The following is a 26,879-nucleotide window of genomic DNA, read 5'->3' on the forward strand; positions in this document are numbered from 1 at the left end:
TTGTGACAACCTATTCTTCCCTAACCAATGCTTGGAGTTTATCACAATTTCCAGCTTTTTAAGGCTAGACCAAAGGATCTTAATGGAATTGAGAGCTAGGGTGTTTTTTTGCCATGTACCCAAAATTGTAATGTTTTGTTCACTGAGCCACTTAGTTATCACTTTTTTTGTTGTATGAAATGGTGCTCTATTATGCCAGAAAAGCATTGTTTATCACCAAATTGCTTCTGGATCGTTAAAATAGGGATTTTTGTGTACTCACCGTAAAATCCTTTTCTCCGAGCCATTCATTGGGGGACACAGACCGTGGGTGTATGCTGCTGCCAATAGGAGGCTGACACTAAGTGATACAAAAAAAGTTAGCTCCTCCCCTGCAGTATACACCTTCCTGCTGGCTCTCAGCTAACCAGTTCGGTGCAAAAGCAGTAGGAGATCAATAATATATGAGCGTATAGCATGTCATATTATATATGAGAGTATAGCATGTCAGATTATAAAAAACAATCATAAGCTAATAACAGGGTGGGAGCTGTGTCCCCCAATGAATGGCTCGGAGAAAAGGATTTTACGGTGAGTACACAAAAATCCCTATTTCTCCTTCGCCTCATTGGGGGACACAGACCATGGGACGTCCCAAAGCAGTCCCTGGGTGGGGACAACAACAGATCAGGCCCTGTGTAACCGCTACTTACAAGTGCGCCACCGCGGCCTCCAGAGTCCGCCTGCCCAGACTCACATCTGTGGAAGTGTGGGAATTATAGTGCTTCAAGAATGCATGCGGACTGGACGAATCCGCAAGCTTGCAGGCGTGCCTTGCTGACGCCTGGTGCCTAAAACCCTTGATAGAGACAGGGGAGATAGGCTGACATCTAGCACGGAAGGACTCCTGGATGGTGAAAAGAATTCACCATGTTATCATGGTCGATGAAACGGCTAAACCCTTCCTGAAAATGTCAGGAAGCCTTCCTCTACCGTCAGGAAGCCCAAATAAAACGTCCAACCTTCAGAAGGACGCCGTCCTCAAGACGTACCTACTCAGAGCACTCACTTCGTCCGGAATATGGGGGATCTTATTCCATTTTGTGGACTGGAGCCAAAAGAGATGAGGGAAGAACTATGCCCTCATAACAGTGGTAATACAGTACCACCTTGGTAACAAGGGATGGAGATGGCCTGAGGACAACCTTGCCTCGAAGGAAATAAGGGAAAAAAGTCTGAAAGAGCAGAGAAGCTAGCTCCGAAGACTCGTCAGAGTGAGAATATCGCAGAGGAAAACGGGACGACTTTCCCTGATAGTAAAGTCTGCCCGGATGAAAAAGGAGCCTACTGTAAGGCTCCTAGGAATAATAAGGTCCCAATGATCTAACGGTATGCGATAGGGAAGAACTACGTGTGAAAAACTCCCTGTGAGAAAGTCCCTACTTGCAGTTGTGCTGCGATAAGGCGAGAAGATACTAGCTCCGCAAACAAAAAACGGACGTGGTCAGTGCGGATCTCTGAGGATCACTGGGGCTCCTTTCTGCTTCCGAAAGGCTTTCGGAAGCAGTGGAAGGAGAGTTATGGAAACTGGTACCACGGCAGAACCAGAGCATGGAGAGCGATGGCTCTTGGATCTCGAGGCCGAACCACGAACTCGAGTACATTGGCCTTCAGTCTGGATGTCATCCCACCTACAACTGGAGAGCTCCAATAAGGACAGATCTGATGGAAGACTTCGGGGTGAAGTTCCCACTGACTTGAGGCGGAACCCTGACGGCTGAATTTGTTTGCCGTTCAGAGTTCTACTTCTGGGATATATACTGCCGAGATCACCGAATAATAGACTTCGGCCCATCAGAGAAAGTGAGGTACCTCGGTCATGGCGCCTGACCGTGGGTACCTGCTAGATGACTGACGTAAGGCACCGCCGTGGCATTATCCAATTGAATTCGGATAGGGAGACCCGCCAGAAGGCAGTGGACCTGCTGTAAGACTACCGTTCGGATCTCCAGAACAATGATGGGGAGAAGAAGACTGGCATTGGAAGTTACTAATAACCATTGAACCGGGAGAAAGGCCCTGGATGAAGAAGGAGCTCAGAGACTATTGTCTGAAAGTCTATTTGACTTGCTGAAAACGTGCGGAGCGAAGGAAACCGTTTCCATTGTCGTCACCATTTTTGCTCAGAACTCTCTTAGCAAATCGAATGAAATGAGGGGGTGAGTAATCAAGTCCTCAGAACTCTCCTTGCGCAAGCTCCCTGTTGAAGGGCCTTGACCTTGTCTCGAGGAAGAATTACCATCCTTCTAGAAGTGTGCAGGATCATCCTCAAAAAGGATATCTGCTGGGCTGGAAATGAGGAGAACTTGTCTAAGTGTAGCTGCCAGCCCAGGAGAGAAGGTATGGCAAGAGATATAGACGACTCAGCGTAGTCCTGGAAGGGCGGCTAGACAGACCAAACAGGGCAGGACGAGCACGCCTCTAGAGTGCAAGAGAAACATGACATCCGCCATGACCCGAGCGAACACTCTGGGTGCGGAAGCAAGGCCGAAGGACAAGGTTGTGACTTGAAAATGCTGTTGACGAATTGAAAGGCGAAGGAATTTTTGCAGAGGGCAAGCAACCCGAATGTCGATGGATGCCAGAAACTGCACCTTTTTCTGTTGAAGTAATGGCTGAGCGGAGGGACTCCATCCAAAGAAGGAGGACCATGTCAAAGGTTGTTAGAAGTTTGAGGTCCAGGGTCGATCTTACCTTTCGTTCCCCTGTTTGGAACCAAGATCCCTTAGATCTAGACTGTGCTGGACAATCCTTATACAATCCTTTGTCCGTCTCCCGCTCAAAAGATTTGATTGGCCAGTTGTTGCTGGTGTGAATCAAGGTAGTTAAGGTCTCCAGCCAGGAGACCATTGCTCTAGTAATCCATGCGGCCGCTAGGGAGGATAGAGCGCTGGACCCGAAACCGCAAGACGGAACGAACCAGATTTGCTATCTGACAGTCCGTGGTATTTTTAATTGATGACCCATCAGGTAGGGATACTGGTAGGTATACCACAGGAGATTCTACCCGGTTAAACTGCCCCATGGCAGAATGTGCGGCTGTATCCAGCAGGTCATAGTCTCTTGCCATCTCCTCTTTTCACGGTGCAGAGATAAAAATTAGGAACCCTCGATCCATCAACCTCTTAACAGGGAAGTGGAGAGGAATTGTCCGCCCTCTTGCATCATCCACTAAATAGTGGTGATGCAGAGGGGGGAGCTCGTACGCCAAAAAGGGTGCCTCTATGTCCACAGAGTTCAGGTCTCCAGGTGGACAGGACAGGTTGTCTGGCGTTAGGCCTGGATGCAGAAGAGGAAACATGGAGACGACACTCCGTGTGCTCGTCTGTTGATGGTGTGGGGAGATCGGTGCCCTTCAAAGCAGGGGTCCCCAACTCCAGTCCCCAAGGCCCACCAACAGGCCATGCCCCCAGGACCTTCCCCGCACCGCACAGGCGATGCAATTACCACCTGGGCAAGACCAAGGAAATCCCGAAAACACGACATGCCGGCGCGCCCCGAGGACCGGAGCCGGGGACCCCCGCTCTCCAAAGGACCCGTCGCCCTTAAAAAACAGGCCAGGCATGGCATCCCACGTAGAGGCTTCTGTCCAATGAATCGCTTATCCGAATTGAATGGCAAATGCTCTTGAGGGAGTTTGGTCTCTGAAGCTCTGGCAAGCTCAGGCAATATCCAATCCATATTCAGAGCCTTGTTGTCATCAAATCATTGGTGAGGGAGCAGAAAACGAAAAACTTCCGTTTTCTAGATGCCTGTATGTTTCTAGATGCCTGCACATTTCTAGAATACTTGCGGCCCCTGCTAGCCGACGGCTCCCATGTAGGATAGGGACCATGTATATTGGTCCTGCGAGCACTCCAAACACAGAGGGTACACAGAGGGATTCAATCTCTTGGTCCGAGAACCATGGATTGGTCAGTGAAGAATTCCACTGAGGGGAACTAGAGGATAAAGCTGGGGTCGGCGGCGGAGGGCTCCTCGGACTGATCAAGCGCCTTTAAGACCAGGGAATACTGGTCATGCACCATTAAGACCAGGAAAAATACTGGTCATACGCCTTTAAGACCAGGGGATACTGGTCATGCGCCTTTAAGACCAGGGAATACTGGTCATGCGCCTTTAAGACCAGGGAATACTGGTCATGCGCCTTTAAGACCAGGGAATACTGGTCATGCACCTTTAAGACCAGAGAATACTGGTCATGCACCTTTAAGACCAGAGAATACTTGTCATGCACCTTTAAGACTGGGAATCCTGGCCATATGCCTTTAAGACCAGGAAATACTGGTCATGTGCCTTTAAGACCAGGTACTTCCTTACCCGGGTACTGATGTAGAGTCGATGTGCCCCTTTAATGCAAAAATACTGTCACACCAGTGTGAGCTGGCCGGGTGGACCAAGATGGCCACCGGGAGCTGCAGAGTTGATAAAATCTCGCAGAGAGTGAGAAGCGCCAATTTGGGGGGCGGAGCCACAGACACGATGTTGAATGGGCCTAAGCCGGGGCCTAAATTTCTGTAGCCGGCGGAAGTCACCAGTAGGTCGTTCCAGGCAAGACTTCCAGTATGCGGCCTACAAATCGGCCGAAGCCGGGGGGCTAAATTTTTGCAGCCATGCAGAGCGTTACCTCAGAGAGGTGGGCCACAGGGAAGTGGCTGAGGCTGCCTGTCAGCATGTGAATATCCCACTGAAGATGAATCCACTCACCATTGATGCGCGTCCCGGCATGGAGCCGCCGCGGATGTGGGTTTCAGCGCTGTTCTGTGCAGCGTGGACGGTGCAGGGATAAGCCTCAATCCATCATCCGTTTGTTAGGGAGGTGGAGAGGAACCGTGCGCCTCCTTGCGTCATCCGCTTTCACAGAGGTGGGACAGTGGGGGCTGCTCGGACGCCATAGAGAGGGGCCTCTGTACATCCACGGAGTTCAGTCCGGGTGGACAGGGCCAGTTGTCCGGCATTAGGCCTGGCTCCAGGAGAGGATACATGGAGGCGACACTCCATGTGGTCGCCTGCTGCTGGTGTGGGGAGATCGGGACCATGAAAGGAACCGTCGCCCCTGAATTGAGCTCAGGCATGGCTTCCCACGTCGCAGGAGAGGGTACGGGGAGGTATACTCGCCGTGCTTGCCTGTTGATGGTTCGGGGGAGATCAGAACCTTGAAAGGAACCGTCGCCCCCTTCACTCCGTTAATTAAAAAATAAAAATTTAGAGAAAAGTAAACAATAAAATAAAAACGTTGGGGTCTGAAACAGACCCATGTGCCTCCTACAGACACTAAGCAAGAACTGGTTAGCTGAGAGCCAGCAGGAAGGTGTATACTGTAGGGGAGGAGATCACTTTTTTTGTATCACTTAGTGTCAGCCTCCTATTGGCAGCAGCATACACCCACGGTCTGTGTCCCCCAATGAGGCGAAGGAGAAAGAAGTTGCTCTTGGAGGATGTTTAGATCCCGTTTTTTAATTCTTAGCAGTGTTCTTGTAAGTGAACCCACTGCCTTGTATGAAAAGCAACCCCACACATGAGTGGCCTCAGGATGCATTACTGTTGGCATGACACAGGAATCATGGTAGCGCTCACCTTTCCTTCTCTGGATAATCCTTTTTCTTAATGTCTCAGTCTGAAAAGGGCTTCCTCAGGGAAAATAACTTTACCCCAATCCTCCGCTGACCAATCTCTGTACTTCCTGCAGAATGTCAGACTGTCCTTGATGTTTTTCTTGGAAATAAGTGGCTTGATTGCAAACTCTGCACCAATCCCATAGCTTAATTCTCTTTAGGAGACAGTGCTGACATTTGCTGGACTTTCTTAAATGTCCTGAAGCCTTCTTCACAGAAAATGAACCTTTTGCTTTGAAGTCTTTGATGATTCGATAAATGGTTGATTTATGGGCAATCTTACAAGTGGCAATCTCCTTGCCTGTAAAGCAATTTTGATGCAAAGTAATGATGATGACTGCACTTATTTCATTGGCGGTAAACATGGTTAAGTTAAGAAAACAATGATTTCAAGCTCTAATCCGCTTTTAAAGCAACCAATCTCCTCTTATAACTCATCAGCATGACAGAGTGATATCAGCTGCCTTGTTCTCGATAACACTTTCTTCTGAACAAATGAGAAGATCACTGAAATGATGTATCAGGTCAATTTGTGGCAGGACTGAAAATCAGTGGAAATATTGTTTTTTTTTTTTAAGTTAAATTTCATGCCAAGGTATGATTTTGCAATTCATCTGATCATTCAAAATAACAATCAATATAATGCAATTTGCTACTATAATTACTGAAGCAGCAAACTTCGAGAAAAACAAAATTTGTCTCAAGTATCAACATTTTGAGTCGCAGAGTTGAATGGTATTAACCATCTCTTCACATTTCATAACATTTTTTAGTCACCACTGACCATGTAATCCTCCTTAGTCGCCAGGTGGTCCCTTCTCAGCCAGCTGAACGTGTCCTCCACATTCCATTTTACTACCTTTCTAATGTCTGGAGAGGCCCTCCTATAGGAGAAACATACATACTGAGTAACATGTCTGTAATCATTATATGATGCAGACTGAAGTATTTTTTTTTTTTTTTAAAGTACAGTAAGTGTAGATAAAATAAATAAAACTAAAACCGGTAATACTTCTTAAATTTCAATCAGTGCTTCCCAAACTCCATTCCTCGCAGCCTCCAACAGATGATGTTTTCAGGATTCCCTGAGTATTGCACAGCTGAGAGAACCTATGGCAATTTCTGATTCCTGGATAATAAATCCATCACCTGTGCAATACTAACAAATCCTGATATCAAGGTCCGTTAGAGGTCTGGTGAACTGGATTGAAATGCTACCTGCGGCTAGAATATTAGTTAAAACATAGATCTTAGCATCATATGAAAGCCGAAAATCTTCAGTACCAGTACAATTCATATTCTGGGTGCAATATTTGGTGCACAATACTTCTGTGAAGCCGGATTGCAAGATGCATGTTAAACCAAGTTCAGATGGACTTTTGCTGAATCATCAAAAATCACATCTGAATTCTACATCCTTTCCAGTACGTGTGGCATCAGTTTTTTCACTAATACCACACATACTAATTATAACCCATGGAGCTGCTCACATGTCAGTGTATTTACACGGACCGTGTGTCCGTGCACACCACATGGAGACACTTTTTTTTTTACAGCACATATGAAAGGGGCCAATACAAGTCAATGGGTCCGTGAAAAACACATACAGCACACGGATGGCATCAGGGTGCCGTTTGTGATAAAGATTCCAAAATATAAGAGAAGCTTTGTAATTTCTTTTTTTTTTTTCTTCATCCATACTGGAAATACGCTGATGACACACAGTAAAAAAAAAGGACAAGGGTGACACATGTACAGGTTTTTCACATACGTGTTTATATGGATGTGTGGAGGGGACTTAAGATTGGGGAAAATTGCAAGCGACATGAGGAAAAGAATACACAGCCTGTAACGGTTAATTCTCCCATGTAAATCCTCCAGCATCCACAGGGGAGATGGCACGGGGACTTTTCTGTATGTTATCACCCTTCTTACTTATGTTTTTTTTTATGTCTATCATATATATGGAGAAGTTTGTTTTTTTTTTATTAGTAAGAGCGAGAATGTGGATTTATCACCGGTGAACTGACTGCAATACAGATTTTTGGTCTGTTAACCCCTTAAGAATACAACTAAATTTCATTTTTGTCTTATTTCTTCATTACTCTTCTTCAAAGAGCCATAGCGTCTTTTTTATTTTATTTTGAAGTTGACATAGTCTTACGACGGCTTTCTTTGTTGCAGGACGAGTTGTAGTTTGGGATGATACCATTCACTTTACCATATAGTGTATGCATAAATGTGAAAAAAATAACAAATGAGGTGAAAAAAAGTATACAATTCCACCATTATTTCTTTTTTTGTGCACAGTTTGTGGTAAAAATGACCTGACATCATGTATAGCTTATTTTTACTATTTTAGTAGCTTACAAAAAATATTGTGAACTTTGTATAAAAAAACAAAAAATAATTTGGTGTTAGAGTCGCCATTATCCTGAGACCCATAACTTTTTATTACTTTTCCACTAACGGACGTATGCAAGAGCTTGTTTATTGCGTAGCTGTAGCTTTTACATTTATATATAACAATTTGATAACTGTTTCTTGGATTTTTTTTATGTGAGTAGCAACAAACAAAAACACATTCATTTTGGAGTTTCAATTTTTTTATGGATTAAAACAATTTTATATTTTTTATAGATTGGACTTTCACACCAAATGTGTTTTTTTAAATTTCCTTTTATTTAACTTGAGAAAAGGGATGTGATTTAATTTTGTTTTTTCTTATTTTTTATTGCACGCATAGGGGACATAAAGCTCTTGCAGCTAGTATTTCTCCATTAACCGCTTGGAGACCGCCCATTGTACATAAACGGCGCTTGATGGGTTTTGTGCAGTGCCGATGTTTATGAGCGGTCAGTGGTCTCACAGCGCTCAGGGTCCTGCAAGAACTGTGATTCCTGTGCAGAGCGATAGCTCGTGACAGGTGACATCATCGGGACCTGATTAGATCAGGTCACAGTGATGTTAACCCTTTGCTATCTTCTAGCTGCGGCGATCATGGCATTTAGAAGAGAGCAGAGGGAGACCACTGATGTACTCACCTCTGTGACGCCCCACGTGATGAGATCTGATCACATCGCAGGGGATCCTGCATTGTCCTGGCAGCCGGAGGTCATGTGATGACTTCCGGGTCTGCCAGTTACAGTGGCTTGCAGCTGAGTCTAACAAGTATCTGCCTGTGTAATGGTACCGTCACACTAAACGATATCGCTAGCGATTCGTGACGTTGCAGAGTCCTGGCTAGCGATATCGTTCAGTTTGACACACAGCAGCGATCAGAATCCTGCTGTGATGTTGTTGGTCGCTGCAGAAAGTCCAGCACTTTATTTCGTCACTGGACTTCCTGCTGACATCGCTGAATCGGGGCTGCGCTTAGTAACCCGATGTTTACCCTGGATACCATCCTAAAAGTAAAAAAACAAACACTACATACTTACCTTCCGCTGTCTGTCCCTCGGCGCTCTGCTTCTCTGCCCTGTGTAAGCACAGCGGCCGGAAAGCAGAGCGGTGACGTCACCGCTGTGCTTTCCGGCCGCTGTGCTTACACAGGACAGAGAAGCAGAGCGCCGAGGGACAGACACCGGAATGTAAGTATGTACTGTTTGTTTTTTTTTTTACTTTTACGCTGGTAACCAGGGTAAACATCGGGTTACTAAGCGCGGCCCTGCGCTTAGTAACCCGATGTTTACCCTGGTACCGGCATAGTTGGTCGCTGGAGAGCGGTCTGTGTGACAGCTCTCCAGCGACCAAACAGCGACGCTGCAGCGATCCGGATCGTTGTCGGTATCGCTGCAGCGTCGATTAGTGTGACGGTACCTTAACACTTACAGAGATTACGTAAAAAAAATAAATAAAAAAAAAAAAAGGTACCATAAATGTTTTAAAGCTATTTAAAAAAAAATAATCACAAAATGAATTTAAAAAAAAAATGAAAAAATATTAAACCAATAAATACATAGATCTATGTAAAAACTAAAAAAAAAGTACACATATTTGGCATTGCTGCGTCCAGAACAAGCCGACCTATTAAACTGTCACACTTGTTAACTCCTTCAGTGCACAGCGTATAAAAGAAAAAAAGGGAACAAAAACCTTTACTTTTTCATCTTGCCACCAAACAAAAAGTAGAATAAAACGCGATCAAAAAGAAACAGAAATAAAAATGATAGCAATGAAAACGTCATCTTGTCCTGCAAAAAACAAGGTGCCATACAGCTCCAACAGTGGAAAAAATGAAAATGCTATAGCTCTCAGAATAAAGTGATGCAAAAATAATGATTTTTGAGGGAACCTGTCATCCCCCAGGGCCTATTAAGGTAAAAGAGCCACCTTCTGCGGCACTAAGGCTGCATTCTGTGAAGGTGGCTGTTATGTTTTTGATCCCTAGCAAGGCTGAAATAATCACTTTTATAAATTTCGTGCTATACCTGTATTGCGTCAGGGAGGTATGATTTCTCCATGACTCAGGCACCTCGCAGCCGTCCATCATCATCCGGGCGCCGCCTCCTGTCTTGTGCCGTCACCCGCGCCTGCGCTCTGCAATTATTTCTCAGGCATGCGTCATGCGCGCTGCCCTGGAACTTACATCAAGTGATGCAAGTAGATCGCGCCTGCGCTCAGCACCAGAATCCCAGCCCCACAGTGTGAATACATCATAACACACTGTGGGGTGGGATCTGGGGCCTGCACTACACTCAGGCACTATCTCCGTACATCAGTTCATGTAAGTTCCAGGGCAGCGCGCAAGGCGTATGCCCGAAAAATGATTGCACTGGCCAAAGGGGGATGATGGACGGATGTGAGGCACTTGAGTCAGGGGGAGAAAACGTACCCCCTGGATTCAATACAGGTATGGCGCCAAATTTATAAAAGTCATTATTTCTGCGGTAATAGGGATAAAAAACAGAACATCATAACAGCCACCTTCACAGAATGCAGCCTTAGTGCTGCAGAAGGTGGCTCTTTTACCTTAATAGGCCCTGGGGGGGGGCCGGTTCCCTTTAAGTTATAGGTCTCAGAATAAAGTGATGCAAAAAATATTTTTTTCTATAAAATAGATTTAACTGTGAAAAATCAGCAAAACATAAACAATATAAATGTGGTATCGCTGTAATAGTACTGACCCAAAGAATAAAGCTGCCTTAGAAATTTTACCACATACGGAACAGCAGTAAAAAAACAATTCCTGAATTGCTGGTATTTGATCATTCTGTATCCCAAAAATCAGAATAGAAAGCGATCAAAAAATGTAATGTGCCCGACAACGATACCAATAAAAACGTCAACTTATCGTGCAAAAAATAAGCAACGACTTGCCTCTGCCGGCCGAAATGTGGAAAAATTTTAGCTCTAAAAATATGGTGATGCGCAATAAAAAACAGCTGTTAGGCTGTGTGCACACGATGCAGATTTGGTGCAGAAAAATCTGCTGCAGTTCTGCACTAAATCTGCATCTCCTGGCAGAATCTGCAGGTGCGTTTTTTGATGCGTTTTTTGAGCACAAATCTGCACAAAAAACGCATAAAAAACGCACCCGCAGATTTCTATTATGGAGGGGTGCAGAAACACTGCAGAACTGCACAAAAGAAGTGACATGCACTTCTTTGAAATCTGCAGCGTTTCTGCGCAGATTTTTCTGCACCATGTGCACAGCTTTTTTTTTTCACATTGATTTACATTGTACTGTGATCACAGTGCAGTTCTGCAGCGTTTCTGCTGCAGAAAAATCTGCTGCAGTTCTGCACTAAATCTGCATCGTGTGCACATACCCTAAGTGTGTGACAGCTGCCAAACATAAAAACCCCATGAGCACTTACACCAGAGTTTCCGTGTAAATTTCTGAAACACCTGATTAATACAGAACCCGAGGAGAAAAATTCCTTATAATGAGGCAAATGGAGGCATTGTAGATGTCGTCTGGCTGTGACCCGGCAGTGTCAGTCTTTTTAGGCTACTTTCACACATCAGGTTTTTTGTTTCAGGCACAATCCGGATAATATACGAAAGAAAAAGAACACAAAAAAACTAACTAATGCCCAAATGATAAATATAAGTAAATTTATTTTGGAATAAGTACACCAAATGGTAGGGGGGAAGGAAACCAAAAAAAAGGCACAATACCAAGAAGACGGGGCGATAAACAATCCTACTGTAATAATGGACACAGTACAATTATGTTTATATATAGCCCTGCAGCACTGAAAAAATATGTACACAAAAAAAAAGAAATAAATTGCACAAAAGACAAAGAAGCAAGTTATAATATATCATGCATGGCCGTGCACCTTTAAAAATGGCCTGGGATACTAAATAGGCTAAGGTGAATTATAAAGGAATAACAAATGCCATAAAAGAATATATATATATATATATATATATATATATATATATATATATATATATATATATATATATATATATATATATGTGTGTGATTTTACACTGGCATAAAGTGCAACTAGTGCTTAACAGGTGCAGCCAAGATATAAATATATATGAATATAAAGTGCTGGTGTGCGGCCACCGATAATTGTGTTTCGGCGTAAGCCTTCGTCAGGGGGTGGCGTCATCCAGCAGAGGAGAGGTATAAATAGGGGGAGCACTCCAATGAACGGAGGGCGTGGAGCGACGCGCACTGTTGTTAGAACTCACCATGGCAACCCCCGCCGCCAGCCCATGTGGTCCCCTGATGAAGGCTTACGCCGAAACGCGCGTCAGGGAGCGGCACATCCAAGAGACGGCCGCACCACAGGTAATACCTGCTCCCGGCCCATTACTATTTTCTCATAGAGATTATTATAATTATATGTTAATTCTAGTGGCCTGTGCTTACACAGCAGGTACCGGTCTCTATCTATGTTATCAACACAATTATCGGTGGCCGATATATATATATATATATTTTTTTTTATGGCATTTGTTATTCCTTTATAATGCACCTTAGCGTATTTAGTATCCCAGGCCATTTTTAAAGGTGCACGGCCATGCATGATATATTATAACTTGCTTCTTTGTCTTTTGTGCAATTTATTTCTTTTTTTGTGTACATATTTTTTCAGTGCTGCAGGGCTATATATAAACATAATTGTACTATGTGTCCATTATTACAGTAGGATTGTTTATCGCCCCGTCTTCTTGGTATTGTGCCTTTTTTTTGGTTTCCTTCCCCCCTACCATTTGGTGTACTTATTCCAAAATAAATTTACTTATATTTATCATTTGGGCATTAGTTCGGTTTTTTGTGTTCTTTTTCTTTCGTATATGTTTCCTTCCGATTTGTCCTTTATTTTGTCCATCATGGGATATATATAATATCATACTGAGAGTATTAGGAATTTTCGTATGCCTTGCCTTGAGTTTTTCTTTTACAATCCGGATAATGTTTGAAAAAAACGGATCCATTGCAAATAGTAAAAAAAAAAATGATGCAATCCTTTAAAAACCCTTTAAAAACAGGGTGGCACATGTTAAGGAGCTGAAACTCCTAAACCCTTCATCCAATTTTAATGTGGATACCCTCAAATGAAAGCTGAAAGTCTGAACTTCAACTGCATCTGAATTGTTTTGTTTAAAATTCATTGTGGTAATGTCGATAACCAAAATTAGAAAAATGTCTCTGTCCAAATATATATGAGGAAGCGGCGCTTTCTAGCCGCGAAACGCGCGTCGGGGCGTTTTCTCTTGTCCGGTGGGACCCCCTCCTGTGCCCTCCATTGGTAAGCCTACCCTTCAGCTCTGTCTTGCCATTATTACCTACATAGCTTGTTACTTGGTCACCCTGTTATATTAGCTGAGGGATATTTGGGTTTACTCATCATGTGATGAGATGTGGGGGGTTTTCTCTTGTTTTCCCTCTGGTATTCATTGAGTATCTGTATGGGGGTTACGGGGGGGTGGTCCCCTTTCCTGTGCTTGTTTGGGCACACCTCCTATTGGACTGTATTACTGTTTTTTAGCTATTTTTTGTACCAATAAAGACATTTGTTTATTATAAAATATTCTTACTTCATGCTCCTTTTGTTCTCCGATTTATACATATGGACTTAACTGTATGTATGCATGTATGTATGTATGTATGTATGTATGTATGTATGTATGTATGTATGTATGTATAGATAGATAGATAGATATATACACACATATATATATATATATATATATCTATATCGTAACTGCTAAATAAAACTCACAGAAAACTAAAGATGGTCAAACCAGCCAATCTAGTAGTCAGGATCTGACACCAGTTTGACATTTGTAAACTACAGAGATATCTGCTATAAGCTATGGTGGGGATCTTCCTTTTGAGTGTTGCAGCGGGCTTATGATTGGTCAGCATCATAGGAAAAGAAGTACATGCCCCCAGTGAAAACTGTTTAATAACACCCACTTGAACTTAATAGTTAACTCATTATGTGCCAAATACGTTGATTGCCAGTATCTCCGCAACAGAGGCGAAATTAAAAACAGGATTTTTGGTTGCTTACCGTAAAATCTGTTTCTCGGAGCCTTCATTGGGGGACACAGGAACCATGGGTGTATGCTGCTGCCACTAGGAGGCTGACACTATGCAAATAAAAAGTTAGCTCCTCCTCTGCAGTGTACACCCTACCGACAGGAAGTAGGATATTCAGTTAGTGAGAAAGCAGTAGGAGAAGCAACGTGTAAAAGAGAAAGAATAATAATATAATAATAATAAACTTTATCTACATAGCGCCAACAAATTCCACGGCGCTCCATAGATTAACAGTTTCAAACACTCAGTGTTCAAAGAACTCAAACGTAAACAGTAAACAGAGCTGTTCAACTTGGGAGGGTGCGGTGTCCCCCAATGAAGGCTCCGAGAAACAGATTTTACGGTAAGCAACCAAAAATCCTGTTTTCTCTATCGCCTTTCATTGGGGGACACAGGAACCATGGGACGTCCCAAAGCAGTCCCTGGGGTGGGAAAAACAGACTTCCATCAGGTCCGAGGACTCACCACTGCTGCCTGCAGGATCCTTCTGCCCAGGCTGGAGTTCGCCGTAGTTCGGCGAAACGTGTGGATGGAAGACCAGGTTGCCGCTTTACAAAGCCGTCGGCAAAAGCCCCGTGACGTACCGCACTGGAAGCGCCGACTGCCCGGGTAGAGTGAGCCTTTATCTCAGGAGGGGGCACTCTTGTTCTTGACCCGGTAAGCTTCCAAAATTGCCGTTCTGATAGAGCGAACAATAGTCGCCTTGGAAGCCGGCAGGCCTCTACGCACGCCATCAGGGATGGCGAAAAGAGAATCCATCTTTCGGAAAGCGGCTGTGCTAGCTAGGGAGATCCTCACTGCCCTGACGAGGCCCAGCCTGTTCAACGATCACTCCAGAGGATGAGTCGGAGCTGGACAAAAGGAAAGGTATAACGATGTCCTCGTTGAGTTGGAAAGATGAAAACCACCTCGAGAAAGGAAGGAAGGCAGAGGCCTGGGACCACCTTGTCCTGGATTAAAATTAAGAAAGGAGGTCGGCAAGAAATGGCCACCAACTCAAAAACGCGGCGGATCGAAGAGATGGACCTGAGAAAAACCACCTTCCAAGATAGAACTGACAGGGAAAACTCCCTGAGAGGCTATAAGGGGGGAACCCCTAAGCACAGCCAACCCAACCTTTAAATCCCATGAATCCACAGAGGCCCTGTACGGAGGGACAGCGTGGACTACTTGGAGGGAGGTCTTAACCTGTGGCTGAGAAGAAAGTCTTCTTAAAGGGAAGAAGAGCGCAGGAACCTGGCCCTATAGGGAACTGAGAGCGAAGCCCGAATCCAGTCCTGCCTGAAGGAAAACCAAATGGAAGGCAGGGAAAAATGACATAGGTGAAAAGTGGTTGGACTCGCATCAACGAAAGTAAGCCTTCCAGGTACGATAGTAGATCCTGGAAGAAGACGAAGGCTTCCCAGCGTGGATTATAGAGTGACTCATCTGGGCCGAAAGGCCGGACGCTCTTAGAACTGTGGAGTCCACAGCCACGCCGTTAAACTGAGCGACCGATAATTCGGGTGGCAGATCGGACCCTGAGACAGCAGATCGGGTCCGCCTGGAAGACACCAGGGGTGTCCGCGAGAAGATTGGCGATGTCTGCAAACTGAGACCTCCTGGGCCAATCCGGGACGATCAGAATGACCGGCACCCATCTCAACAGCTTGGAAAGCAAGGGAAGGCGTGGGAACCGATAGGGGAGCCCGAACTGCGACCGGGGAATGGCCAGAGTGACAACACCACTGTGAGAGGATCACGGGACCCTGGGCCGACCCGAGGGACCTCCTGTTCAATCGGGACGCCATGAGGTCCACCTCTGGAGTCCCCCATCGAAGAGCAATCCGATAGGAAACCTCCTGCAGCACCATTCCCGTGCCGCGAGGCCCTCGCGGCCGAGGAAGTCGGCGGCCTAAATGTCCACGCCGGGGACATGCACTGTGGAGCTCACCAGGACCGTTGCGCCTCTGTTCAAAGGAGGATCCTGGAATCTCGGCCGAGGCCAGCGAACGCCGAGTCCACCCCTGGTGGTAGACATATGCCACTGCTGTGTCATTGTCTGTCTGGATTCGAATTGGCAGGCTGCTGAGAATCCTTACCCAATGAAGGAAAGACAGAGAGATGATCCGGAACTCGAGGACATTGATCGGCAAAGAGGGCTCCTGCGCCGACCAACAACCCTGAAAGAACAGGAGACAAAGCCCCGCGCCTCCGCCGAGCGGACTGGCGTCCGTCGTCACCACCTGCCAGGGAACTGGAAGGAAGGATATGCTGTGAAGGATCTGCTCTGGGATAAGAGAAGTGACCTCGGCCATCAGTTGAGGAACCATTTGACCCGGGAGAAAGCCGGATCGGACGATGCAGGGAGAAGACAGACCTGCCCCCTGTGATAGAATAGCCTGCTGAAGAAGTCTCGAATGAAACGGGCGAAGGGAAAATTGCTTCCGATGTTGCAACCAAGCTCCTTAGGGCCTTTAAGGCCCATCGGAAAAAAGGGGAGCTGAGAACCCTGGAGCGAGCGAACTTCCTGACAAAGGAGGGATATCCTGTCTTCGGGAAGGAAGACTCTGGTCCGACAAGTGTCGAAGAACATGCCCGGAGATACGAGGCGCTGAACAAGACGGAACTTCTTCCTGTTGACGAGCCACCCGCAACGGTTAGAATGTTGGGAAAGATGGATAGACTTTCGGGAGCCTGAAACCGAAATTCCTGAGCCTCCATGGAAGTGATTACTGAACGAGGGAATATCATCCTGAAGTGTCTCCGACGAAAATTCCTGTTCAGCAAATTGAGATCCGGACTGGAACGAACCTTGTTGTCCTCTGTCAGTACAGAAAGATTCGAAGAGAAGCCTGTGAACCGTTGAACCGTTCCTGTTCTGGGACGGGAACGATTACCCCGGATTTAAGGAGGGAAACAATGGCTGTAAAGAAAACGATCCCAGGACCGTGAAATGAAGATTTTGTATCTAGAGGATACAAGTGCCCTGGCCCATGCGTCCTCTACTGAGGAGACCCAGACGTCCCTGAGGAACAGGAGACGGTTGCCCAGCCTGAGAAACGGGCTGGGGTCTAGTCGTGGGTCGTGCCTAGGTAGAACTTCCAGTCCTGGACCTGGAGAATCCACCTTAGGAGTAGCGGGCACGCCAGGAAAGAGTGAGTCGAAGAATACCTTCTCTTAACGTGCCTGTGGCCTCTGCTGTTGCGAAGAGGAATCTAATGCCGCGAAACTACGAAAAAGGTCTAAAAGACCGAAGTAGCCGCCTAAGGGGAAGTAGGCGAGGTCTGGAGAAGGGGACTGGTGCCGCCAGTGGCGTCCTTAATAATTTGGTCCAGCTTGGAACCGAAAGGACGTGAACCTTGAAAAGGCAGGCTCGTAAGGGACTTCTTCGATGACTCTTGAGCCAAACAGTGCGACGGCTGGCAACAACATTACTGGGCGCCTGTGCGGCAGAAGACGCGACGTCCAGGGAACAAATTATTCCCCGGCGCGAGTAATCTGGGAGGCAAGTTCCGCCAGCCGGGCTGATGGAGCTCCAGCTTGAATGCCCCAACGGAGTTGTTTAGCCCCTCGGATACAGACTTCGAAACCCAAGTGGAAGCCAAAGCCGGGCATTGGGATGATGCGGCAGTTTTGAAAGCCGACTTCACGAAGGATTCCATGATCCCATCGATGGAATCTTTCAGAGCCGCCCACCGGACAGCGTAAGGACTGTGGTGGTGGCAAGTCTAGCAGCCGACGGATACACCGGGGGAGAGGTCGTTCTCTAACGCCTCTCATTCCGGTTGGCAATGAGATCCGGAGGAAAGAGATATGAGACTCCAAGACGCTTGTCTCTTTGAGAACGTCTGGTCGAATTCGCTCTTTCTCTGGACAGAGGCTCCTTGAATTCAGGATGAGGAGCAAATACCTTGGGAGGTAGTTTAGACCGTCTAAACGAAACCGCCTGATCTGCGGGTTTCGTAGAGGAATCTTTGATGCCACAGGTCTGATTGGTCGCTCCAATGAGGCTTTGAACCATATCCCTCATGTTAGCGATTTGGTTCGAATCCGGCCCCAAATAATCCTCCGAAGGCGCATCAGAGAAAGCCTCGCCTGACTCAGGGGAGGAGGATCGGGAGGACGCCGACCGCAGAGGAGGACCGAGTGGCGAGATGGAGCGAGAAGAGGACTCAGACTGGCATTCCTGTCTGGACCTTTGCAGCTAGCCTTGGAGGGCTCAGACGGAGCTTCCTGCGACCCGGTGGCTACTGCGGGGGTCTGCAGGGGTAACCGATCCAGCACGGACACCAGGGTTTGAGACACCCGTGTTAAATTGGCCACCGATTGAGACAGAGAGGAGGCCCAGCCTGGGATGGGGTATCACTCTCGGGCGGATCGGCCGGGGGATCCTGGGCGGTGGGAACAATCGGGTTGCTGAAGGACTGACATAGCGGAGACCAGAAGGTTAGGGGACAGAAGGGCGGAGGAGAGTGTCAGACTGCAGAGCAGAGCTACTCACGGCAGGTGATGCGCTTCAGTGGTCCTTAAAGGCAGGGGTGCAGGCAGAAGGAGCAGACCTCTGGAACTCTCCTGTCCGGGACCAGCTGTGGGGCTGAGGCGACCGCAATTGAGGAGGACGCCGGTATTCACGTACTTTCGGGGGGAATAAGGCGTTCCTGGATCGAGAATATGGAGGTGGTGGGCAGGGTTAATTGCCTGGCCAGGAGCACCAAGATGGTGCCGGGGGGCGGAGCTTGTTGAGACAGACGGGCGGGAAAAAGCCCGCCCGAGAACTCAGGAAGTGGGCGGAGTCACGGCCGAGAGTAGGCCCCGGGAGAAGCCGGGACCTAAATTAGAAGCTGGTGGGCGCCGGAGAGGGCCACAGGACCGGAAAACGGTGCGGCCGCCGGAGAACGCTGTGCGGCCGCCGGAGAACGCTGTGCGGCCGCCTGAGAACGCTGTGCGGCCACCAGAGAACGCTGTGCGGCCACCGGAGAACGCTGTGCGGCCGCCGGAGAACGCTGTGCGGCCGCCGGAGAACACTGTGCGGCCGCCGGAGAACACTGTGCGCCGCCGGAGAAAAACGGCACGGCTGCCTGTAGGGGCTGCGCTGCATGGGACAAGGGTACGGCCGCAGACAAGGCAGTGCCGCTGCCTGTAAAGGTGCGGCCGCCAAGCATGGAGAAGCGGCGCAGCTGCAGCGCAAACCGCCACGTCAGGGGGAAAGTGCAGCCGCAGAAAAAGCAGCGCGGTTGCCTACAGGGCGCCGCACAGAGCAAAAATGTGCCGCAGTGTGGAAAACTTTCCAATAAAGAGACGTCCAACGATCGCCCAGGGAATCAGGGACCCCCCATGACTGTCTTTGAAGAGAGACCGAAGGTTAGGGGGATTGGTGGGAAGGGAATACTCACCTAAACATCCCACGCCGTCCGTTACTAACCTTGTGAAGATATCAGACGTCCGTGGAGCTGGACGTCCTCGTCTCCTCCAACCGACAGGCTCTGGTGGGCGAGTGGGTGGGGGACGGATGCAGGACCGGACTTCTAAGCACGCTTGTGTGCTAGGATCTTGATCCTGGAGAGGGATCTATGAGGATACGGGGTGGCAGTACACGCCGTACTCTTAGTCCGCATTGTGGGAGTACAGGTGTGACTGTTCACCCTGTATCCCTCCGGAAAACCTGAAAGAAAACGACGTACATTGAGGTAGATATGGGTCTAATAAAAGACCCGTGTCCACCTCCTACTGACACTAATCTAAACTGAATATCCTACTTCCTGTCGGTAGGGTGTACACTGCAGAGGAGGAGCTAACTTTTTATTTGCATAGTGTCAGCCTCCTAGTGGCAGCAGCATACACCCATGATTCCTGTGTTCCCCAATGAAAGGCGATAGAGAAAAATATATTGTATTCCAATCTGCAGCCACTATGTGTCCAGTTCAACATGTACATATTTATGAGAGGTCTTCTTTAAGACTAGAATATGAATGCCAGTCTTAGCAAGTTCCTCCCTCTATATGCACTGCATCTCGTGTTGCACAAAAAAACCAACAACTTTGAATTAGAATTTGACCACGGCAATTCTGACCAAGAAAAAGAGCACATATAAACAGCATGAGATCACTGTGTCTTAAACAAACATTAGTGCTACTGCCCCTGAACTTTGTCTTAAGGTCTCACCTGGATTCGATAAGACGCTTGGCAGCTTCTGCATATTTAAATAACAATCGTTTTGCTTCCTCTCGATGTTTGATGCGTGATAACCTATAAATGAATGAGATATAAAAACAAATCCTCAAGGAAAGAGAAACAAAAAAAAGTAAAATGCAAAAACAAGTCTGCTGCATATATAACAAACATCACTACAATGAAAAGCGGCTATTAACAATAAAAGGGAACTGGACAGTAAATTCTCCAGCGACCAACGATCCCGAAGTCCCCGGGAAACCAGGGTAAATATTGGGTTACTAAGCGCAGGGCCGCGCTTAGTAACCCGATGTTTACCCTGGTTACCGTTGTAAAAAAAAAAAAAAAAAACACTACATACTTACATTCCCGGTGTCTGGTCACGTCCCTCGCCGTCAGCTTCCCGCACTGACTGAGCGCCGGCAGTAAAGTACAGCGGTGACGTCACCGCTGTGCTGTACTTTACGGCTGGCCGGCGCTCAACAGTCAGTGCGGGAAGCTGAAGGCGAGGGACATGACCAGACACCGGGAATGTAAGTATGTAGTGTTTTTTTTTCTTTTTACATTTACAACGGTAACCAGGGTAAACATCGGGTTACTAAGCGCGGCCCTGCGCTTAGTAACCCGATATTTGCCCTGGTTACCAGTGAAGACATTGCTGGATCGGCGTCACACACGCCGATTCAGCGATGTCAGCGGGAGATCCAGCGACAAAATAAAGTGCTGGACTTCCCCAGCGACCAACGATCTCCAAGCAGGGGTCTGATCGTTGGTCGCTGTCACACATAACGATTTCGTTAACGATATCGTTGCTACGTCACAAAAAGCAACGATATCATTTATGATATCGTTATGTGTGACGGTACCTTTAGACTCACATGGAGAGAGACCAGTCAGCCTACAAGAGTTGGGCATAAAGAAGCTGCCTGCTTTACAAAGGATGTTTTGTGTGAAACGCCACAGCATTTCAGAGTAAAACACAGATAATACAGGCATTGTATAACTCTATTGTTAGGCTCCCTTTATATCTGCCTGTAAACAAAAGGTAAGATTATTACCTAATTGGAACATCATTCATAATCTCCCTGAACATGGATGGAGACACTGTTGGATCACAGTCACTTGGAAGGAGTGGGTCTGGTCCACGGTCTATGACCTTCCTCTCCAACAGCCAACGGTTAAATGACTCTCGGGGTGGGTCAATGCCTTAAAACAAGAGAACTTGTATTATTAAATACATATATTGACATTGGCTTGCAATATAACTGTACTATAACTGCCAGTTCTTTGAAATAATTTCCTATTAAACAGACCTCATCTTTTTGTTACAAAACGCAAATATAGCATGGATATGGTGATTGTGCCAGAAGCACAAAAGAAACACACTGTCAATCTTTTTCTTTTCTTTTTAGCAACACAAAGTTAAAACTGCGAACACAAATGTGGAAAATTTGCCTGCAAATGGGCGTATCACTCCAATGTGTGAGCCAACTGTACAGCACGGTTGGGATCTCATGTGCGATTGCAGGCTTCTGTTGTACAGAGTGTACATGCTGGTCTCCAGGGAAACACTGTTCACATGCCGTAATGTACATAGGGAGTCACAGATTTTACTGTACATGGCTCAGTACTGCAGAGAAATACTGTGAAAGATTCCAGGGCTGTGGAGTCGGAGTTAGTTTTGGTTGGAGTCGGAAGAAATGTATCGACTCCAGCTTTTAAAAAAAAAAATGTATTAATATTTCCTAATTGAATTTTATAAATGTTACTCAAATATATATGTTCTATCAAACTATGAACAACAGTGATAAGCAGTTCTGCTGGAGATAGAGACATTTCTTAAGGTACCGTCACACATAACGATATTGTTAACGATATTGCTTTTTGTGACGTAGCAACAATATCGTTAACGAAATCGTTATGCGTGACAGCGACCAACGATCAGGCCCCTGCTGGGAGATCGTTGGTCGCTGGGGAAAGTCCAGGACTTTATTTCGTCGCTGGATCACCCGCTGACATCGCTGAATCGGCGTGTGACGCCGATTCTGCGATGTCTTCACTGGTAACCAGGGTAAACATCGGGTTACTAAGAGCAGGGCCGCGCTTAGTAACCCGATGTTTACCCTGGTTACCATTGTAAAAGTAAAAAAAAAACAAAACACTACATACTTACATTCCTGTCACGTTCCTCAGCGTCAGCTTCCCTGCATCCCCCAGTGTCAGCGCTGGCCGGCCGTAAAGCAAAGCACAGCGGTGATGTCACCACTCTGCTTTCCGGCCAGCGCGCTTACACACTGCAGGGAAGCTGACGCTGGGGGACGCGACAGGAATGTAAGTATGTAATGTTTTTTTTTTTTTACTTTTACAATGGTAACCAGGGTAAACATCGGGTTACTAAGCGCGGCCCTGCGCTTAGTAACCCGATGTTTACCCTGGTTACCCGGGGACTTCGGGATCGTTGGTCGCTGGAGAGCTGTCTGCGCTTAGTAACCCGATGTTTACCCAGGGACTTCGGGATCGTTGGTCGCTGGAGAGCGGTCTGTGTGACAGCTCTCCAGCGACCAAACAGCGACGCTGCAGCGATCGGCATCGTTGTCTAGATCGCTGCAGCGTCGCTTAATGTGACGGTACCTTTACTTCTTGTGTGTCACTGTTCTCCACTGCCCTTATCTAATCTTATACTTGGTTAACCTCATGCTGCCCCAACCCCCTACTTACAATGTATGAAACTGAAAGTGAAAATGTGTTGCAAATTCTTAGTAGTAAAGCTCCTCCTTTTGACTAGATGTTTGGTGTGCGTCTTCCAAGCATCTCACAGCTGCTACTCAGAAGAGGAAGACTATAAGAAGTATTATCCTTTCAACAAACTTTTCATCAATTAACTGTGAGTACATGAGGAATAACAGTATTACTGACCACTATATCAGTTGTACGACCTGGCAATACTTTTTACAATTGTTTTTAGGAAAAACAGTCATTTGGATTGTGAATGCAGAATTAAAAACCTGAGAATGTCAAAGAAGCGTCACATTAAATCAGCTGTATTTGAACATTTCACCATCACTCAAGATAGAAAACATTATGTCTGTCAGTGTATGACAAATGAGCCAAACAAAAACAAATGCTGTGAAGCCAAGATCAGTGCATATTCGGGCAAAGATAAAAATGCTCCTACCAGAGCTTCTAATCTAAAGAGCCATTTACAGCGCTTTCATCCAGAAGTACTGAAAGCAGTGGATGAGAAAAACTGCATCCTAACCAATGAACCAGTGCCCAGCTCTTCCAGCCAAACAAAGGAGCAGAGAACTTTGCAGCCATCAGTTGCAAGATATTTTGTCAGTGACAAAGTTCCTGTGACAATGACAGTAGATACATTTAAAAAACAAGAGACAATAGTATATGTACTAGCGGCGCTTGTGAGATAGATGGAGGTAGCTGCGGGTACTGCTCCTCACCACACAGAGGAGAAGGAAAGGAACTATAGACAAAGAAACTGTCCATGTTAGGTTGTGCACTGTCCGGGGTGTCAGTTCACTAGCCCTCCCCCTTATTTGTTTTATAGCTCTATATGAGCGACTTGCCATCCAGGTACTCATTAGTCCCGTATAGCTTACACTTTCTTGCTTGCGTTCTATTCTAATCTTAGTGGCCTACTATCTGCGATTTTATCTGTGATTTTATCCATGTATTTATTTTGACATCGTTACTGTTCTCCCACTCTAGTCCCTGCACACTAGCTATCCCAGTCTCGTCATACACGCCCCAGACGGACTTACTACTTTTTCTTCACCCACAAGGTAATTACCCACCGTGTATGTGTACTATAGTATCCTATTAGGCTAAGCGCAGGTACAAATACTGTAATATACAGTTTCTTTGTCTACATTTAAAAAACAGGTCATAGAGCTTGTTGTAAAGGATAGTGTGCCTATTTCATTATTTTCACGACCAGCTTTTATGTGTCTGAATGGGGAAATGGCCCGCAAGCTTGGTGTTTCTCTGGAGAGAAAGAGTATTAGAAAATTAGTAATCGAAGAAGCTTTTAAACAAAAGGAAGAACTTAAAAAAACTCTCAAGGGACGCTTTCTGTTTCTTAACATGGATGCCTGCACACGTCACAGAGTGAACTATTTTGCCATCAATGTCCGATTTGTTTGTGCCAAAAATGAAATAGTTACCAAGACATCAGCAGTAAAAGACACCAAAGCTCATCACACCAGTGAGTTTCTCCAGGTCTTGGTGGAAAAGGTTCTGCAAGACTATGAACTTAAAAAAGAGCAAGTTCTTTAAGTTTCAAAACCATTTAAGGTTCTTGAGCAGATTAGTAAAAAAAATTGATTTGATTAAAAAGGGGGTCCTGCTCATTCTGGGCGATTTCAATATTGTCCCAGCTGGGCACTTAGATTCCTCTGCCAAAAACAGACACAAAGCCCCTACACTTAACAAATGGCTGTCTGACAATGAGGTTTTTGATGTCTTCAGGTGCCTTAATTCGTCCTCAATTGAATACACTCATTTCTCTGCTGTCCACCAGTCGGCCTCGAGAATTGACCTAATCTTAACTGATGTCTTCTCTATTTCCAGATTCAGCAATGCGGCCATTCTCCCCAGGACAGTTTCGGACCACTCCCCAGTCACATGTGAGATTGTTTCTATTGCAGGGACCAGGAGCCAGTTTCAATGGAAATGTAAATCTTCAATTTTGTCCAATCCAATCCACCAAAACAAAATTAAATCTGACATAAAAAATTTCTTTACTGACAACAACATTGACAACATCAATCCCTTCTCTCTGTGGAATGCCCATAAGGCAGTCCTTAGAGGGACCCTTATGCAAATTTCCTCCAGAGACAAAAAAATAAATGAAGCCAAAATCAAGGAAATCCAGAACCTAATAAAAATGAAAGGATTCTCAACTAAAAAAATCTCCCCCATCCACCAAAATTCAGTCAGAACTGATAGAATTAAGACAGGCACTTAAAGCAGAGATTCTTTCCCATTATGACAATGTCATCAAATCTGATAGATTCAAAAATTACGCCTTTCTCAACAAACCGTTGAGCTTTATGATGAATAAACTAAAAAGAAAGAGTCAGCAATAGAATAGATAAAATTTTATCCTCAAAAAATAAATTCCTTTCACTCCCACAAAAAATAGTGAAAGAATTTGGCAAATTTTATTCCTCCCTATACAATATTAAAAAAAATGAAACTTCGTCAGCACAGACTAGAATAGATTCTGAGGCCTTCTTCGCCTCTCTTAATCTCCCTAAACTATCACAAGAAGACCTTTTATCCCTTATGGCACCAATCTCACAAGAAGAGATTCTAAACACTATCACAAATTTGAAACCAAATAAAGCCCCTGACCCCGACGGTTTTACAAACGACTATTTCAAAACCTTTGGCGAAATACTAACCCCCCACCTCTCTAGCATATTTAACAAGGCATTTATAGAAGGTTCATTCCCCAAGGAAATGTTGGAGGCAACAATTGTTGTTATCCCCAAGCCAAAAGGAGACCTAAGTAATATAGCAAACTATAGGCCAATCTCCTTAATTAATACCGATATCAAGATTTACTCCAAAATTCTTGCAAATAGACTTAACAACATCCTTCCGAGAGTAATTAATAGGGACCAAATAGGGTTTGTCAGGTCCAGACAGGCCACCGATGGCACAAGAAAACTCATCAGTATAATTAAAAAAATAAATTCAGGGAGAGTCCCATCGGTATTAATATCACTCGACGCAGAAAAGGCTTTTGATCGCCTCAACTAGGAATACCTCAAGCTGGTTTTGGAGAAATTCGGTTTCAACCCCCAGTGTCTGTCAGGAATTCTAGCTCTATACTCAAACCCATCCGCAAAGATTTACGCCAACAATCACCTGTCCCCTTCATTCACTATCTCAAATGGCACGAGACAAGGGTGCCCGCTATCTCCCCTCTTGTTTGCTCTGGCCATGGAGCCACTGGCTCAAATGATTAGGGATGATGAAAAAATATCAGGCATTGAATTTTCAAACGTTACCTGCAAAATAGGTCTATTCGCAGACGATGTCATCCTTTCTCTTTCAAACCCAGTAAAATCCATCTCTAGATTAACCCCTTCATGACCGGGGGATTTTTCGTTTTTCCGTGTTCGTTTTTCGCTCCCCTCCTTCCCAGAGCCATAACTTTTTTATTTTTCCGTCAATTTGGCCATGTGAGGGCTTATTTTTTGCGGGACGCGACGAGTTGTACTTTTGAACAACATCATTGGTTTTAGCATGTCGTGTACTAGAAAACGGGAAAAAAATTCCAAGTGCGGTGAAATTGCAAAAAAAGTGCAATCCCACATTGGTTTTTTGTTTGGCTTTTTTGCTAGGTTCACTAAATGCTAAAAATGACCTGCCATTATGATTCTCCAGGTCATTACAAGTTCATAGACACCAAACATGACTAGGTTATTTTTTATCTAAGTGGTGAAAAAAAATTCCAAACTTTGCTAAAAAAAAAAAAAAAAAAAAAAAAAATTGCGCCATTTTCCGATACTCGTAGCGTCTCCATTTTTCATCAT

The 26,879-nt window shown here is 45.7% G+C and overlaps 1 protein-coding gene across 1 annotated transcript in view; it reads right to left on the reverse strand.

Moving 5' to 3' along the window:
- Nucleotides 1–26,879, reverse strand: part of PCIF1 (phosphorylated CTD interacting factor 1) — a 155,328-nt gene that overhangs the window by 49,324 nt on the left and 79,125 nt on the right. Inside the window, exons 7-9 of the mRNA XM_069752203.1 lie at nt 21,378–21,525; nt 20,314–20,397; nt 6,439–6,538 (exon numbers count right to left, since the gene is read on the reverse strand). Of these exons, the coding sequence (XP_069608304.1) occupies nt 6,439–6,538; nt 20,314–20,397; nt 21,378–21,525 (332 nt within the window). The remainder of the gene's footprint in view (nt 1–6,438; nt 6,539–20,313; nt 20,398–21,377; nt 21,526–26,879) is intronic.

Source organism: Ranitomeya imitator, chromosome 2 (assembly GCF_032444005.1).
Source record: "Ranitomeya imitator isolate aRanImi1 chromosome 2, aRanImi1.pri, whole genome shotgun sequence".
Taxonomy (NCBI): Eukaryota; Metazoa; Chordata; class Amphibia; order Anura; family Dendrobatidae; genus Ranitomeya; species Ranitomeya imitator.